Source organism: Phasianus colchicus, chromosome 17 (assembly GCF_987193195.1).
Source record: "Phasianus colchicus chromosome 17, bPhaCol1.hap1.1, whole genome shotgun sequence".
Classification (NCBI taxonomy): Eukaryota; Metazoa; Chordata; class Aves; order Galliformes; family Phasianidae; genus Phasianus; species Phasianus colchicus.
The window spans coordinates 5,702,114-5,718,774 of NC_143452.1; the positions used below are offsets into that span (position 1 = coordinate 5,702,114).

General features: G+C 50.6%; 1 protein-coding gene across 2 annotated transcripts; it reads right to left on the reverse strand.

Moving 5' to 3' along the window:
• Positions 1-567: 567 nt before the first annotated feature.
• On the reverse strand, positions 568-5,576 carry R3HDML (R3H domain containing like). 2 transcript variants are annotated; one of them, XM_090151974.1, is made up of 6 exons: positions 4,557-5,576; positions 3,614-3,914; positions 2,433-2,551; positions 2,195-2,327; positions 1,230-1,345; positions 569-1,152 (listed from the first exon to the last, which is right to left on the reverse strand). In XM_090151974.1, exons 2-6 carry the CDS (start codon positions 3,872-3,874, stop codon positions 1,020-1,022), a joined length of 762 nt encoding a protein of 253 aa, XP_090008100.1. In that variant the 5' UTR covers positions 3,875-3,914; positions 4,557-5,576; the 3' UTR covers positions 569-1,019. The 2 variants fall into 2 exon arrangements, with proteins under 2 accessions (XP_031447282.2, XP_090008100.1); XM_031591422.2 differs by lacking the exon at positions 4,557-5,576 and having other exon boundaries at positions 568-1,152; positions 3,614-4,287.
• Positions 5,577-16,661: the final 11,085 nt, after the last annotated feature.

Below are 16,661 nucleotides of genomic sequence, written 5' to 3' on the forward strand. Positions count from 1 at the left end.
CTCCTGCTTACCAGGTATGTAGATGCAGACCCCAAATTGGGGCAGAGCCCTGCAGAGAGGTTTGAGGGGCTTCCATGGGGGAGCACACTGCTTGGTGTCTTTCCTCCTGAGATGCACACTGCAGGAGCAGGGCTATCTGAGCTCACCAGCGTGCCCACCCTGAGCTGTCCCTGCCAGTCTGGAGGCATTGCTCTGCCCTTCAGCAGCCCAGGCTGTGTCTGAGCCCCATTGTTTCCTCTAGGCCACGCTAAAGCCCTTCACAGCGGCGTGGGAAAGGCAAGTCTGGAAGAAATCCAAGCCTCTGGCAGATGGGGATAGGTGGTGGCACCTCGGGGATCCCTGCCTGTCCCATCTCTTGTCAGCCCCTGCACTGTGGATAGGGCACAGTCCTGAGCCATAACCCTCTGGCATTTTAGCACCAGTGTCCTGCAGTGCCCGGTGTCCCAGCATTGCTGGCTTCTCCCACACGATGGAGCAAAGTGCTCAGCATCTCACATGTCACAACCCTGCTGAGGACTCCTGCACGTTTCTGCTATTTGGGGTTATCCCAAGGCACAGTACATGGCTCCATGTCACAAAGGCTTAGCAAGGAAAGACAGACAAGAGCACTTGGGTCTCCAGACCGCTTTATTGGGTGGGGGGGCAGATCTGGGGGAGGGGCACGTGCAGGGGTGGCACACTGGGTTCCAGTCGCTTGACCCAAAGGGACAGTTTGGTCACAGCACGGCTCCCACCCAGCCCTGCGCAGCAGGGCCTCGCCAGCCCCTTGTGCTCCCAACACCCCCAGTGCCCCCCAGGTGTGAAGCAGCTGCAAACGGCAGCAGTCCCAGGGGGTGCCCAAAAAGAACCCCAGAGTGGCAGCACTGGGGCCAAAGCAGGCTCTGTGTCCTGCCTAAAGCCTAAAGCAGCATAGGGAGGGCTGGGCTGGGGGGGGACAAAAGCATCATGGTGCCATAAATAATCCTGCTGCCCCTGTCCCCATGGGGTGCAGCAGGAGGACGTGGAGCGCTGCCACCGTCCTAAAACCAGCTCACTTGGTTGGATTTGAGTCCCGTGAAGCACATGTTGTTGGAGCAGACCCCCCCGTAGGTGGGTGGACAGGCTGAGCATGGCCTCCCTATCTTGTACGGTGCTTCTCCGATCCAGTTGCCCCTGGGAAGAGAGGAGAGGAGAAGGATCATCACCCCTTGCACAGCACCAAGCACGGCCGGCTGCCCGCGCCCACTTACTTGATGGCGTAGTTGCAGACGAGCAGGACGGCGCGGCGCCACGTGCTGCCCCAAACGTGCACGTTGCTGCAGGCCTGCAGGGCGCAGCCCAGCCTGTTGGAGGAGGCCCACACCATCTGCGTGGGACACAGCACGGTCAGCCCCGCTGGGTCCGGGAGGCAAATTCAACCAGGCCCAAACTGCCCGGGTGCGGTGCCGTGCCCACCCCAGCGCTGCTCAAACACCCGCTTCTCCATGTCCCTCTTCTGTGCCTGCAGCGTGCTGTGATGCACTGCCTGAGTTAAAGGAGCAGCCGAGTCTGGGTCATGTCTCCAGCTCACCCAATTGCATCCCCAGAGCTGTCCCTGAAGCGCTGCCAGCCTGGACGCAGGGAGGTGAAACCCCTCCCGAGGAGACCCGAAGGAGAAAGGCCCCTCCTAAAGCCGCTGGAGGCTGAGTTTCTCCCTATAAACATGCATTTTGCACATTTGTGGCCCAGACAGCCCCAGGCACAGCTGTGCTCCAGACACTCGTGCAAACACCAGAGGGGTCGGCCCGAGGCAGGGGGGCAGCGGGAGGCTTCCAGCTTTGGCTGGAGGTGCTGTGGGATGAAGGGGGGCATTCATGGGGCTGGGTAGTGCTAAAAAGCCACTCTGTCGTGCAGGAGGTGATTCATGACCAGCCAAGGCGGGAAGGGGCTGTTTGTTTTTTTTCTCTTCACAGCCTCTGAGGTGTTAGTGGGATAATGAGGAGAAACAGAGGGAAAAATGCTCTTGGACCAATCTGCTGGGATCGATCCAGAGGGAAGCAAGATCCCAGCCCTGAGTGTGTGCAGGGAGCAGAGCTGCAGCCCCAAGTGCCACGAGGTCCCTGGGTGTGTTTGCCCGGGGGAATCCCATCCTCTTCCACGGGACTGCAGTGCAGATGCCCACCCACTCTAATTAGGGACTCCGACCCCCTGCTTAGCGAGGAGCCAGGGCTCTCACCTGAGTGTAGTGGCTGCAGACGGAGCCGCTGCACTTGGAGGGACAGCGGGGGTTGCACTCATGGGGATGCGGGAAGGAGTAGTGCTGCTGCTCGTGGTGCCACGACCTCACCATGTCCACCACGGAGCGGTACCTGCCATGGGAAGGCTGTGGTGTCACCAGGCATCTCACTGCATGAACACTGCGCCGGAGTCTAAAAGCTGAGCGTGGGGGGACCCGGCTCCCCAGCCTCTCTTACCTGCCCGAGTGGATGGAGAGGTTCTGCCCCACATATTTCATCAGCTGGGGGGGGCCGTGCTCCCACACGCACCGTGCAGCCCACGCCTCCGCCGCCCTGGCCAGCCGCTCATCCCACACCTGGCAGGGGAAAGGGGAAGGGCGGGGGAGGTTTGGCCTGCCGGGGGGAGGCAAGAGGAGAAATCCGCTCCTTGTGTTCAGAGGGACACAGAGGAGCTGCTCCTGTTCTGCTGCTGGGACAGCTGCTTCCTTCATGCATTATTTAAAGCTTCCTCACCCATCCTGAAATACGTGGGGAATGAGCCTCAGCCATGCCCGGGAGAGTTATTTGGCAGGCAGGCATTTAGGATGCTCTGGGTGTCTGGCACAGAGCTTGCAGGCAGGAATGCCTCTCTGGGCAGCACCAAGGAGCTGTGGCTGCTGGTTGTTTTTGTTTTTGTTTGTTTGTTTGTTTTGTTTTTTTAATGAGATGCTACAAGGAAAGATTAACAGGGATGTGTCCTTCTGCTCATATCTCTCAAAAGGTCTGGATGTTAAGCTGTGGGCAGCAAATCCTTAAGGCACAGAAGGGTTTTGCCCCAGCAGCACAGTGCGAAGATGAAGGAGGACAAGCTGATGGTGGAGGTGTCCCTTCCTGGAGTGGGATGCTGGTGACCCTGTCACTGAAGTGTATGTGTCCCTGGACCAGCAGCTGTGCCAGCTCTGCAGGTCAGGGGCACCTGAAGCACATCATGGAGGCATGGAAGCTCCAGGAGATCTCAGGAACTCCTGACCCCTCATGGCCCATGCCAGAGGAAGGGTGGGCACGATGGGGTGCTTCAGGCTGCTAGGAGCTGGTCCAGACCCACCCACGTGCCCAAGGGCACTGCAGTGATGCCAGCAGCTCTGCTCTCTGCTGCAGGGCCTCCCAGGACACCTGCAGACACGAGTGAGGCCGGTAGCTCCCTGCACTGCTGGGACAGTGGGAAAACCCCGCTTCCAGCCCTGGGGCAGGGAGATAAGGGACCCACATCTGCCCCAGCTTTAACATGGCATGCAGCGGTCACACGCAGCATCCACTCCCACCTCTCTCCTGGGGGAAAGCTCTGTGCATGCAGCGCTTTGCCCCACACCTGGGATGCATAATATCCCCAGGACAGGCACTGAGCCACAACACAATGGGCACGGGCGATGCACACTCACCATGTACTCCATGTTGGCAGCGGGGGGGGACACCTGTGCCCGCACCTGGTTGTGGTAGTCCAGGATGGCATTCATGTCACGGGGGGACAGGTACCGACGGCGGCGGCTCCGGGGCATCCCTGCACCTGGAGCTGGACCCGTCCTTGTGCTGCTAGGAGGAGACAGGAGCTCGGTGGCGTTGGGCAGCACCAAGGAGCTGGACTCGTGGGTCAGCCAGCAGAGCATGCTGGTGAAGCAGAGGTGCAAGTGCAGCAGCGGCATTGCGGTGTGGATCTCCCGTCCCTGCTCCTGGGGCGTGGTGCTGGAAGAGAAAACATGACCTGCACCGCTTTGCTTTGCTCGTGCAAATCCCATTGCTCCAAATAAGAAGGAACTCATAGAATCGTAGAATATTCCAAGTTGGAAGGGACCCAGAAGGATCATCAAACCCAATTCCCTATAGCTTCCTTTGTCCTTTTCAAAATAAGTGTTTTAAATGAAGCTCTGATAACCTGCAGCTCCCGCTGGCTTGGCACAGTAACACTGAGCAGCAGGGAGATGTCTGTGGAATTCCTTCTCTTGTTTCTTTTAAGAGACATCAGTGCAGGATTTATCCCAGTTTTCATCTGTCCCACTACCTGCTGCACAGGGCTCCTGGGGGGCACAGTGAGAGCCTGCCTCATCCCCCCGCAACATCTGGATGGTGAGAAAACCCCCAGAACAAAACAGAAAGCACAGATACAAAATAATAATAATAATAAATAAAATAAAATAAAATAAAATAAAAAAAGAACAAACACTCAGCAAGTTTTAAAACAGCAAGAAATCCTATTGAGTCCTACTGTTGGGGGAAAGAAAAATAAACCACCACAAAACGAGGATAAAAAATAAAAAGGGAAACGCTGGAATCTGCTCATCCTTCAGCCACCGCATCCCGGAGCGCTCCCGCTCTCACCCCACGTACCTGAAGCAATGAGCCGAGCGCAGCCGAGCCCGGCACCGCGCGGGGCAACCTTTGCAAACAACCTGCGCTGGACACGTGTGCCAGAGATTTAACCCAGGCGAGGCGGGCAGCCCACGGCAGCGTGACGCAGAAACTGCATCCTAACTCGTCCCCCCGGGAACGTGCTGAGGTTTGGGGAGAGCTCTGCCGGGCGGTTTATAGCCGGCTCTCGGTGCACGCCTCTTGCACACGCAGCCGCTGCTGAGCCCCACGCGCTGCTGGAGGGAGAAGCCAGCACAGCTCTGCGTGGTGCTCTGGCAGGCAGGAAAGCTGCTTGTTTCAGTGGTGGTGGTGGTTGTTGTTCGTTATATCTACAAGGAAAGATTTCCTGTGATGTGCCTGCCCCCTTGCTCACATCCCCCATTGGGTCTGGATGGGGAGCGATGGACAGGAAACCCCGCAGGCACAGAGGGGTTTTGTCCCAGCAGAGCAACGAGGGGACCAGGGGGACCCTGGTGTTGTGCGGGCTGATGGCAGAAGTGTGCCTTCCTGGGGTGGGATGCTGCTCACCCTGTCACCGGGGCGCATGTGTGCCCACTGGCAGCTGTCCTGCATGGACCATCCTGCAGCAGCAGGTGTGTTTTCCTATGGCATCCTGAGCATTGTTCCCAAAGGCTGGCAGAGTGATTACTGGCTGCCAAAGTGACTCCTCACCCCAGTGCTGGGTGGGAGCGACCCTGGGGCTGCTGCAGCCACTGGCAGCACTGAGACCCCTGTGTACTGGGGGGAAGCTGCTGCTCAGGTGGGAGAAATGGGTAAGAAAAAGATGCTTGCAGGGACCATGGTTTGGTGGCTGCTGTGCTTGTTCACAGCAACATTGGATCCCTGCAATGGGGGATGCTCTAAGCCTTTCCAACACAGATGCACATCGCTCATAACCACAGTGGCAGAGCAGGAAGGCAAGAAGCCTGGCACAGGCTGAGCAACCCCAGCAAACCACACTGTGTCCCTAGGGACACAGGGGCTCGAGGAGCACCACACCCACATGTGGAGCAGGAATAGCACCCCAGCGCAGAGGTGTGCATAGCAGTGCAGCCTCTCCTTGCTCTGGGACTCTGCTGGAATATTCTCCTGTGCACATTTTTGCCCATGCTCAAGCTTTCGTGGAATTCGCTCTCCTGTAGAGCGGCTCTTAAGGGTGGTGGGAGATATGTGCTGGAGGGATGTTCCAACCTGCACCCTGTGGAGCCAACCTCTGCATCTGACAGCAGCTAGCCTAGGAAGGGCATCAGGCTGCTTTAAGAGGAGGCTTTCTCAGTGATTTATTACTTCACAAAAGACAGAGCCCTGCATAGTGAATGCTCATCCAGTGCCATGGGCTGCAAAGTTGTGCATTTGAGGAAATAGCTCTTGTTTCCCTGATTTGATGTGCATTGGTGTGATGGCCTGGGGAGGTGGACCTGCTGTACTCCTGCTGCTGTGCAGGAGCCGAACTGCAAGCAGCCCTGCTTGGGGACAACAGGGGGTTTGCCCTGAGCGCAGAGAAAAAGTGCTGCTTAATCAGCACTCTGCGAGACAATCCGAATTCCAGGAACTGGAGGGGTTTGTGTCCCTGCCAGGCGTAATATCCTGCAGCCCAGACTGGCCTGGCTGCCAAAGCACACGGCATCTGTGGAGAGCAGTGTGCGGGGAGCCAAGAAGCACACGCATTCAGCTGGAGGCAGCAGCAGCGCCGGCAAACTCATTTTAATGTGCATCAAGGGAAAGAAAAGAGATAAATCACTGGGTTTGCTGTCTCGGCAAGGATGCGCACCGGTGATTTTAGGGCTGATGCACATAGCAGGGCTCCTCAGGCACGTCCGTGCGTCCCAGCGCTGTGGCTCTGGGAATCCTCCAGCAGCCACATGTAGAGGTAGCAGTGGGGCCATCTCCATGCAGGATGGAGTGGGGTGAGGCTGAGACCTGCCTGGCACCCCTGGGCTCAGAGGAGGGCAATGCAGGGAAATGGTTCTGCCCTTCAGCAAAGCAAGGCTGCCCTGGTGCTGACCCTGGCAGGATAGGAAGGAGGACTTTGACAGCTTCTTACATTTCCATAGCCATGCAGTGGTCAGACACGTCGGAAGCCAGCTTCCTCCTCAGGAAGGGAGTTTTCCTTCTGACTTAGAGATCAGAAGATTTGATCTCCATATTTTACATGATAAGAAAACACAAGCTGGCCTCTCACACTTATATTTGTGAACTTTAGAAGGGAACACACAGCTAAACTGTCACCTAAGTGTTTTCTTCAGGACTGGCATTTTAAAAATGACTCCTCCAAAGCATCCCTATTGTCATTTCCTCTGACAGGAAGATGTCAGCATCCTGGTAATGCCCAGACCATGCTCCTCAGCTCCTCCAGGCTTTCATGAAGCCAAGATTTCACACTGAATTGGTCAGCGTGCGCCCTATCCAAGACAGAGATAGATCCCAAAGCCTTAGGACTTCAAAACTGTCCTTATGGTTAATTAATTAGAGCATTGGAATGTTGGGTCCTTTTGAACTGGGCTGAACCCTGAAGGAGGGGTGCAGAAGGCAACAATCCAGCTGTGGAGTGAATTCCCAGCTGCCCTTCATGGCCAGAACACAGGCACATCACATTGGGATGGGCTTCTACCTGGCAGGTGAGAGAAGGGCTGTTCACATAGTCTACCTAGACTTCAGCAAATGTTTTATACTGTTTCCCACAGCATTCTCCTGGGGAATGGTGATGCAGTAGCACAGCTGCCCAGGGAGGTGGTGGAGTCACCATGACTGGAGGTATTTAAGAAAAGGGTAGATTGGCATGGATGACATGGTTAGTGGGCATATTGGTGGTAGGTGAACTGCTGGACTAGATCATGGAGGTCTTTTCCAGCCGTAATGATTCTGTGTTTTTATGATTCTCCATCAGATATAAAGTTTGAGAGGTAGTGAATCCCTCTGCCTGTTATCTCGGAGTACACAGAGCACAGAGCAAACCGCCCCACTGCAGCTGGGACAGCTGCACCACCCCTTGCAATGCCATTTACAGGAACCAGAGAAAGCTTGAAGCAAGACAGCCCATGTGCATTTACCAGAGCTTGTGGGGTGATGTATTAACGGCTCAGGAGCCTTTGTGGAGTAAAGTGCAAACCACTTCTTTGGGGCATTGAGGCAGTGGTGTCCCAGTGCCCTCCATCAAAGCGCACACCCTTAGGCTAACAGGATCTGAAGTGATCTCTTCCCTAAATAGGGAGGTTACAGAAACCACCTCTCCCAGTGTGCCTGGAGCCAAGGTCCCCCCATGCCACGAGGATGGAGCTGGGGAGCTCTGCCAGCCCCAGGGAATAATTGGGGCCTTTGAAAGGTGAGAAATGTTTCCGCAGGCTCTAGAAATAAATGTCTCTGAAGTTGAACACTGCGGACGGTAGTTTCTTGCAAAGGTGTAGTTTACAGTAACTGGGCTAAATTTAGAAATCCACTTACCAGACCATGCGGATGCTGCTCTCAGCACCACTCAAAAGATAGTTAATTTGCTGTGGATGCCATCAGTCTTGCAAACACAACAAGGGGTATTTCTGTGCAGTTTCACTGCGCTTGTTGCTTGCTGTCTGCGTGCTCAGCTGTTGGGCTCAGTGGTAGGAAACACATCGGTCCTTTTGTGCAGCCACAATATTCAGCCTCTGTCCCATGATACTGGTGCAAGAGTCCTGGTGGGAGTTCCCCATCCCCTGCCACTATCAGACCCTCCACAGCATGACCATTTTCTGCTGTTTTCCTCCCAGTATCTGGTGGCCATGCCACAGCATGGTGTGCATCCCCCAGGCCCACTGCCTGCAGCTGCTGCACCAATGCTGGGCATGGAAGTATGGGCTGAGCAGCAGCTCCTAGTGCCAGCAGTGCTGCTGTTGGGGGTTACAGCAACACAGCCCCCAAGGCCCAAACCTGGTGAATTCAGGACACCCTGGCAGCCTCAACTGTGTAATTTTCTTGCTTGGACAGGTGTATGCCACAGCTTGATTGAAGCCCCTGTGTACTCAGCTTGTGCAATTTTTTCTTTCCAAGACCAAAATTAAGACAGAAATGGAGCACCTGGCACTGGCTCACAGGCGGGTTTCTTGGGACTGCACAGGGAGATCCTGTTCCTGTTGCTCCTCTGCTCTGTGTTGTCCCTGTGCCCTGGTGGCCCTTGCACCCACCGCCCCTGCCCACACATTGAGACCAAGCTGCTCCCAGGGCAGTGGGATTGCTGTGATACCTGCCTGCTTCTGGCACTGAAGATGAACCCCCTCCCAGCTGTTTTTGCTCACTTTTACTGTACCTGAGCACCTGGCTTGTGCCAGCAGGATGGGTGCAGCCTGATGGCCACCTGCTATTGCCAGCCCTCCACTCTCCCATAAAGATTGACTGTGAATCTTTGCCAAGAAATCTCCCTTTTCTCATGGAGCTTCCAAGCTTTCCCACGTCCAGATGGTTGGAGCTGAGCCATCAGATTTCTGCCTGCCTAGACAAGAGATTTCTCAGGTTCAGCTGCAGAGGCATAGATGTTCGTAAGGACCGTTTTGCTCAGAGCAGGACAACGGTTGGGAAAGCAGAAAATGAAGGAGGAAATGACCTTTCTGCTTTATTTCCTTAGTCCTACACCTGATGCTGACATGTTGCCCTGCAAATACAGCTTGGGCAGCTTCTGCCCTGGCAGCCAGGACTGTGATGGCAGTGATGGGGCAGCCCAGGCATCAGCTGCTCCTCCTCTCTCTTGGTGTTCAGTATATTAACAAAATGTGCACACTGGGGGCTCATGTGCACTTGCCTGGCCAAAAAGCGACCTCCTGCTTTTTGGATTGCTGTGTAATAACCCAAGGCTGAGCCAAGCACATACGTGAGGTATACAGGAATGGAAATCAGAGCTCTCATCTAAAGCATTTGTGGGGAGATGCGGAGACAGGAGCACTAAGTGACATGAGCTTTAATTAAACACATCCAAAATGGGAAGGATGCATTCCATGTCTCTCTAAGCATGGATCTATCCTCCTTGGGGTCTCTTCTCCTTTGATCATGGACATGGAAACCTCAGAAAACCCCTGTACTGAGGATAAATACCTTGCATGGGATGCCCTGGGCATTGGCAGCTGCGTTAAGCTCCCACTCCAAGTGTCAGGCTTTGAAGTACAAAAGGCTGCACATGGGCAGATTCCTGCAGTTCATCAGCTGCTCTGGGTGTCACTTGGGCTGTGGAACAAAGGTCTGTCCTTATGCCAACGCATCTGTGCTGTGTGGCCTTGTCTGTGCCAGGAGCTGGGGAGGCTGCTGGGTCCTGGACTCTATGCAGCTTCGTCCTCCCTCTTGAACAAAACCACATGCAAGTGACCATGGCACAGCCAGCTCTGCTGCTAAAGTGGTACTGCTGAGCTGGCTCTTTGTCAGAGCCAAACGTGTCCTCATGCAGGAGTTTGTGCTTCTATGCAACCCGGGACAAATACAAATACAGTGCTGCTGGGAATGGAGCCAAGGGAAAGGCACCCTGGGGCTCCCACCTTGTCTCCATTACAGCCCCAGAGCTTCCTCTTCTGTTTGCCTGCAGCCTCTGCTTGTCTCCAGCTTGTCTTCACGTGACTAAAGGACAGAAGTGTGGCATTGCCCCAGGCCTGTGGCAGAGCATGGGGCACAGTCACCAGCAGCTGGGTTTGGGCTGCAGGAAGGAGCCTCACTGCATACCTCTGCAGCTTTGTTATCTGCCACTCCTCTCATTTTTGTTTTCCCTTTCTCTTTGTTCTTATTTAAGCTGGCATTTTAGTGCTATACTGATCAAAGAGGGGAAGTTTGGGAGCTCCAAACAGCAGAGCCCCGTTTCTAAACCAGGCATCTCAAGACATCAGAAAGTAGAACTTTACCAATTCATGCAAATTTTACATGATTTTCTGTCTTATAACACCAAGGGCTTGCAGAGCCCACCATCAAAACTTGCAGTGACAGGTGGGAGACATGATGTGCTCTCAGCCTCTGTGAGGAGCAGCTGATGCTAATCTGGAGTAACCAGGCTAAGAGGCTACAAACAGCACTAGGAGCAGAGCTACTCTTCTCTGCTCTGTGTGCAAGGACAGGACCTCTCTCTGCCCGATCAAGCAGCTGAAGGAGATGTCTGTGTGAATTTAGTGTGTGCAGAGGGCAAAGCCTCCTAGCCGTGGTGCTTTGTGTCTGCCTGCCTCCTGAAGTGGTTCAGCAAACCACCGAGGCTCCGTGCCCACTGGCTGCTCTGGCCAACCCACACAGATGACTGTTGAGGTGATGAGGAACCTTAATTGCCTCTGACAAATATTTACCTGTTTTCCTAAGTTTACAGAAACCTGGCTCCAGCCACAGCTTTGAAGCAGAACTCAAAGCCGCAGTGATGTTGATGTCCCTGGGGATGGGCATAAGGGAATGCTGCTGCAGGACAGGACCACGCTGCTCATGGCACCTGGCACAGTGCATCCTCTGCTTGGGTCCTGCTTCCTTTTCAACACCAGGGTGAGAATGGTTACACCAGTTCTTTGGAACCTGTGTTAAAGAAATGGCCCATAGAGGGGTTTTTAAAGCAGGATGCACTTGTGCATTTATTCCTAGTTCTGAATTGTGTCAATAGAGATTAGGTTGAGTTGCACTTCTGTGCTGGGTTTGTGTTTAAGAAGTGTTGCTTCTTTGAACTGTACAAACAAACACTTCTGAAAAGAATCCTACTGCTTTGAGTGAAGCTGGTAAATGTTTGGATTTAAAGTACCAGGATATGGCTTTAATCTTATTTTTTACAGATATTAAAGTTAGGAGGAAAAACATGCTGGAAAGTTGTTTATTCTGAGGACAAGCTGAGACTCAGCAGCTGTCTCCCTGCATGCAGGAGGCATCTCTCAGTGGGACTGAGCATCTTCCACACCTTCACCCTACCCTGGTGAGGAACAGACTGGGTCCCAGTGTTCTGGGAGATGCTTTGTGTTTGGTGGACAGCGATGGGCATCTTCAGTGAGAGCAGCCACTTTCTGTCACCCAGGAAGCTGGGCCAGAGTGAGTCAGCGATTGCTCTGCTAACATCTCATGCCTGATAGTAGGATGCCATCAGGTGCATTAGGGAAGCTGCAAGGATCACACCAACCTCTGTGCAGCAAGGCAGGCTGAGCTGCACACCACAGACAGGCAAGTACTTGAAAATTCCAGCAAATGCTGAAGGGAAGAGCCCTGTTTGGGAAAACCAGTGGTCAATCAGAACTTGGAGTCTGGATACTGGTACGGCTCTGGCTTCTCCATCAGGCAGGTGCATTCTGTGTGATGTCACTACTGTCCCAATCCCAAGGATTACTCAGTGCTTTATGCTAATGCTTACTGTCCTACTCTTGTCTTTTGGACAGCATCTGTGGCTGATTGTCACACAAACCCTGCAGCTTTGGGCAAACTCAGTTCCCTTTCTGATGAAGGCTGGGATGTGGGACAGCCCTCTGTGGAAGAGCACGGATGAGATGAGCAGGAGGTGCTCAGTTTGCTAAGCACAGGGAATAGGTAAGGAACCAAACAAATAATTTGCTATATGTATACATATTAATGTAAACATCTTAACTGAGATTATGACAGTCCTCAGTCCACTGACTTGTCAATGTATGCTTTGATTTTTTTTCTAATTATTATTTTTATCCATAGAATGCTACTGTAGGGATTATTTTCAGGGTGAATTGAAATTTTCAGGGCACGTTTCCAGCTGACACTTATATAATTAACCAAACCAGTAAAGCACAGATTAAATATTATGTATGTATATGTTTTAGCTTTGCATTTAATATCTGTAATTATATATCTGACTAAAATAGCCACAGCTCATGTTATGTGGTTTGTTGTGCCAGTTATCCAGTCAAGAAAGTGGAACTGGGAACTGTGGTCCCTGCAGTTAATCAACACAAAGTCAGGTCTAAATTTTACATCTGAATGTAAATATATGAGCTAAAAACGCACTAGCGAAGTTTGAAAAGTTCATATTTGTGAATTTGAATAAGTATAGGCCATTTTCTTCCTGTATTTGACCAGTTCCAGTAAACTGTAGCTTCTTCCTTTAAAAAAGCAATAATAAAATGCAGCTGGCCTTGCTCAGTAGCTCAGGGGCCACCCTCAAAGGACTTCAAGAAAAGTCTGTGAGTTTTTCATGATGTTTAATCTGTGATTGATAATTACAGAAAGCAAATATATGGAAACAATAAATAATACTTCTCGCATGTGACAACCAGAAATATTAACCTGACTGGACAGGAGTTGCTTACCAGTAACTGTTCCTTTGAGTGCCATCCATCAAATGCAGGGGTAAAAAAATAAATAAATAAATGCACAGCATCTACCACCAAAAGCTGACACAGTGAGAACCAAATTAACTCATGTATGCAGGTGTCTGGGAGCAAGGATTTTCTTTGGCAAACACAAAAGGCGAGCATCATGTGCTCTGCAAAAAGGTGAATGCAGCTGGGTCAAATATCACCACTGCACTATGAGGTCAGGTAAGATAAAATGACAAAGAGCACTTTATGCACAAATGCACGTATAGTTAATCACACACATGGTACATTTTTAGGTGCAATCTCATCCCCATTTTGTCTATGAATGGGCTGTTTAATTATCACTGTAGAAAGAATACTTCAACTTTGTCAACCCTGCTTGTTTTTAAGCTCTTCAGACAGTTATTGTCCCTTTCTGTAACATCTCTGAAAGAAATTCAGGAAGCAGGAAAACATATCTGCTTCCATTTCCTACACAGGATATGGAAATATAGAGGTTAAGGAACTTGCCCATGGCTGTGGAGGGAGGTTGTCAGAGCCACAAATTAAAAACAGATTCTCTGAATCCATGCTCAGGGCCATGGTCATCAGACCATTCTCTTCCATAAATTCAAGCCTGTCATTAGTCTGCTCTGTTGAAATCTGTCTGTGCAGAGAAAGAAATATAAATATTTTTAGCAGTAGGTATTAATTTGTAGCACTAGTCGAGTTTGTGCCACTGAAAACTGAATTGGTTCTTTATTACATTTTGCCCCGTATCCCCAAATATTTTGATCTTTGGATATAACCACCAACTATGCTGAAAATTCCCTTCAGCTAAGATCATTCCCTTTCTATTCATCTGAACAGAGTTTGAAGGGAGATGTGTGACCCGTGGAAGCTTTAATGGTGGGTCTGGAGGTAGTGAAGTCTGTATGGAAATTACCTGGGGCTGATTTCCATAACTTTTTCCAAAATGTCTGGGGTTTAAAGACTGGGGAAGACCTTTCCCATTTATTCGAGCAGCCACACAGGTTGTGAATTAGCATTTTCTCTCTTCTGTCTCTTGATTCAACTTTTTCTTGATTTAACTTTTCTGCAGCAAATAATGCAGCACCTGCTCACAGGTGAGAAGCCCTTGGTTCTGAAGAACAATGATGAGATGCTCTCATATGAAGAGCATCCCTCGCCACCAGAGGCAGGCAGGATCCAGGTCATTGAGATGGGAAGGCTGCTGCAGCTCTGTCCTGGCTGTCTTTCAAAGGCATCACTGACACACAAGGGAACAAAGCATACTTTTTTAAGCTGACAGTGAATAGAGGAGGCTGAAGAGTTCAAAGCACTGAAGTTGAAGGATGGTGTCTCAGCGAAGGGCCAAAACTATCTTCAACTTCAAGCTTAATCTTCTATTAGGCAAAGAAAATACAGCACAAATTATGCTTATGTAGCACCTCTCATGCAAACATCCCAGCACACTTAACAATCAAATTCAAACACAATCAATCATGGAGATGTGAGCAGTGTTCACCAAGGAAAACAGAGCAAGCAAGGCTTGGAAAGAATGAGTGGCACAGCCACTGAAAGCACATGGCTTCCCAATGGTTTGCATTTGTGTGTGCACAAAGTGGTGTGGGGATGGTGGCAGGTGTTACTGTGTTGTAGATATTGCACTGAGACAGGAGGGCAAGCTGGAAAGAGAGGTTTCCCAGGTCCAAATGAGGGATCACTAGTGGGGTAACTCAGACCCATCAAGTGTGTGAGCACTGGCACTCTTAATGGGTCTGAGTTACCCCACTTAGCAATCCCTCATTTGCTCTGAGGGGCACCTGCTGCCCTCATCTCCTCCAGACTCCAAGTGAGGAGGACCTGCAGATCCTACCCACGTGCTGCTGCATCCATGGTGAAGAGACACAGCCATGTGCACGGGTGAGTTGTTGTGGTGAGCACCAGCATGATCCCTGGTCCAGATGCCCGCTGAGTGCTCCTTGGAGCATAACCTCCCTGAATTACATTAGCCAAATCAACCTTATCTTTTTTTTTTTTTTTTTTTTTGAGGCATAACTTTTTTTTCCTTCTCCTCTAGGCAACTTTTTAATTGTTGCTAAAGAGTTGCTGCCATAGAAAGATGCCTAGAGGTCCTATTTATCAAATTCAAGAGACTTAAACTGATTGAGTTGTTGTTGAGAAGTTTGTTCAAACTTTTTGGTATTTCTCCACATCAAATTGCCGAACCTTTAAGAGTTTATTCCTCAGTTGAACAGCTCAGTTGGAGCCACTATGACACTTGTGACAGCTGAAGCTGCCATTGGGCTTTATCAAATGGCTGGAAGACTAAACCCCATTAACTTGCTCCGTGGTTGGCTTGAAGGCGTAATTAACTTTTCAGTAACAATCTTGCCTTCTTGTAATATGCAAACCCAATGTGAGAAAGAAATGCTTGTGAATGGGGCCTCATGCACGTGTCTGTGAGGCTGTAATACTACTGTGGCTTATTGAGATCCATTTACTCAGCATCTAGGTGACAGCAGATTGCAATGCTATAGCAAGAGTCTGAGGAAAATGTCACTGACTTGCAAGAAGGTCTGAATTTCTCCACATCTTATTTTAAGTGCCTGAATTAGGCATATATGTGCCTTAGGCTCCTGGCAAGAGCTGCTATAGGTTACAATCTCTTTTCACTGACTGCTTACTGAGATTAGGGTGTGTTTCCAGATGAGAGTTCTCAACTCTGCAGAAGGTACCCATGCTGTAGTCTTGCATCAGCAAGCCAGATTTCCTTGCAGTCAAGTGAAATAGATGATTAACAGAATTGCTGGAATTAGATGAATTTCTTAAGTAATAAATTGTTTAAACTGGTAAGAGAACAGTTTTGTGTTCTTGCTCCGATGAATACTGAAACACTGGATAAATCATGGAACTTTATGACCAGGAGAGATTCCTTCCCAGAGTTTCCACACCTCAGGAGTGAAGGTGTTCTTCCAAGGCATTTTGAAATTCACTTCAAACCTCTGCTCAGGTCGCTGTGATGTCTCTGTTGCATGTCCAAGTAAGCCCTAAGCTTTGGGTGACTGGGCATGCAGGGACAGTGCTTATCAACCACTCTAAAGCAAAATGTAATTTTTCAGTGAAAAAGAAATTGTTTGGAGCCTTGGTTCAAAACAAACTTCTTGTTCAACTAGAACATAACAACAACAATAACAAAAAAAAACACCATTTAATTTTCATTGAATGGGCTGGAGGATTTCAGCTTGAGTCTGGCGCTTGGTAAGGAAAAAGGTATGAAGGAAGAGAAGTTAAGCCAGATCTGCTGTACCTAAACAACTCCATTTAGTATTGTTTATACCTGACACAAATTGACCTGTTGTCTGTGAGGACTCTTTGGGAACCTTCTACAACCCCTCTAGAATAAATCCTCTTCCCCAGTTCTGTGTAAAAGCATTTTGTACAGTTTTAAAATGCTGAAATCCTACTTCTCTGTGTTTTTAATAAGGGAGCTACAAATCGGCTGCTCAAAAGGACTGTTGGCCTTGGCTGGTGCATGTGGCAGCAAATACATGGCATGAAACTAGAGATTCACTCTAAATCTGCAGGACACCTGGAACCCAGTTGAGCTTTGCTCACTGTGTTTGCTGGAATACATGATTTATAGAGATAATCCTCAGACATTTCAAGCTGAGCCGAAGACAGACAAATTTCCAGCCCATGCCATCAATTCCCTTCATCTGGAACAGGTGCCAAGCTTACAAAACCTTCCTGCAATGTGGTAGACACCACGGTATGCTTCATTAGCAACCAACCAAGCAACTTGCCATCTCTAGCTCACAGGCATTGAAAACAATCTGGAGATCAGAGACTCAAACCTGGG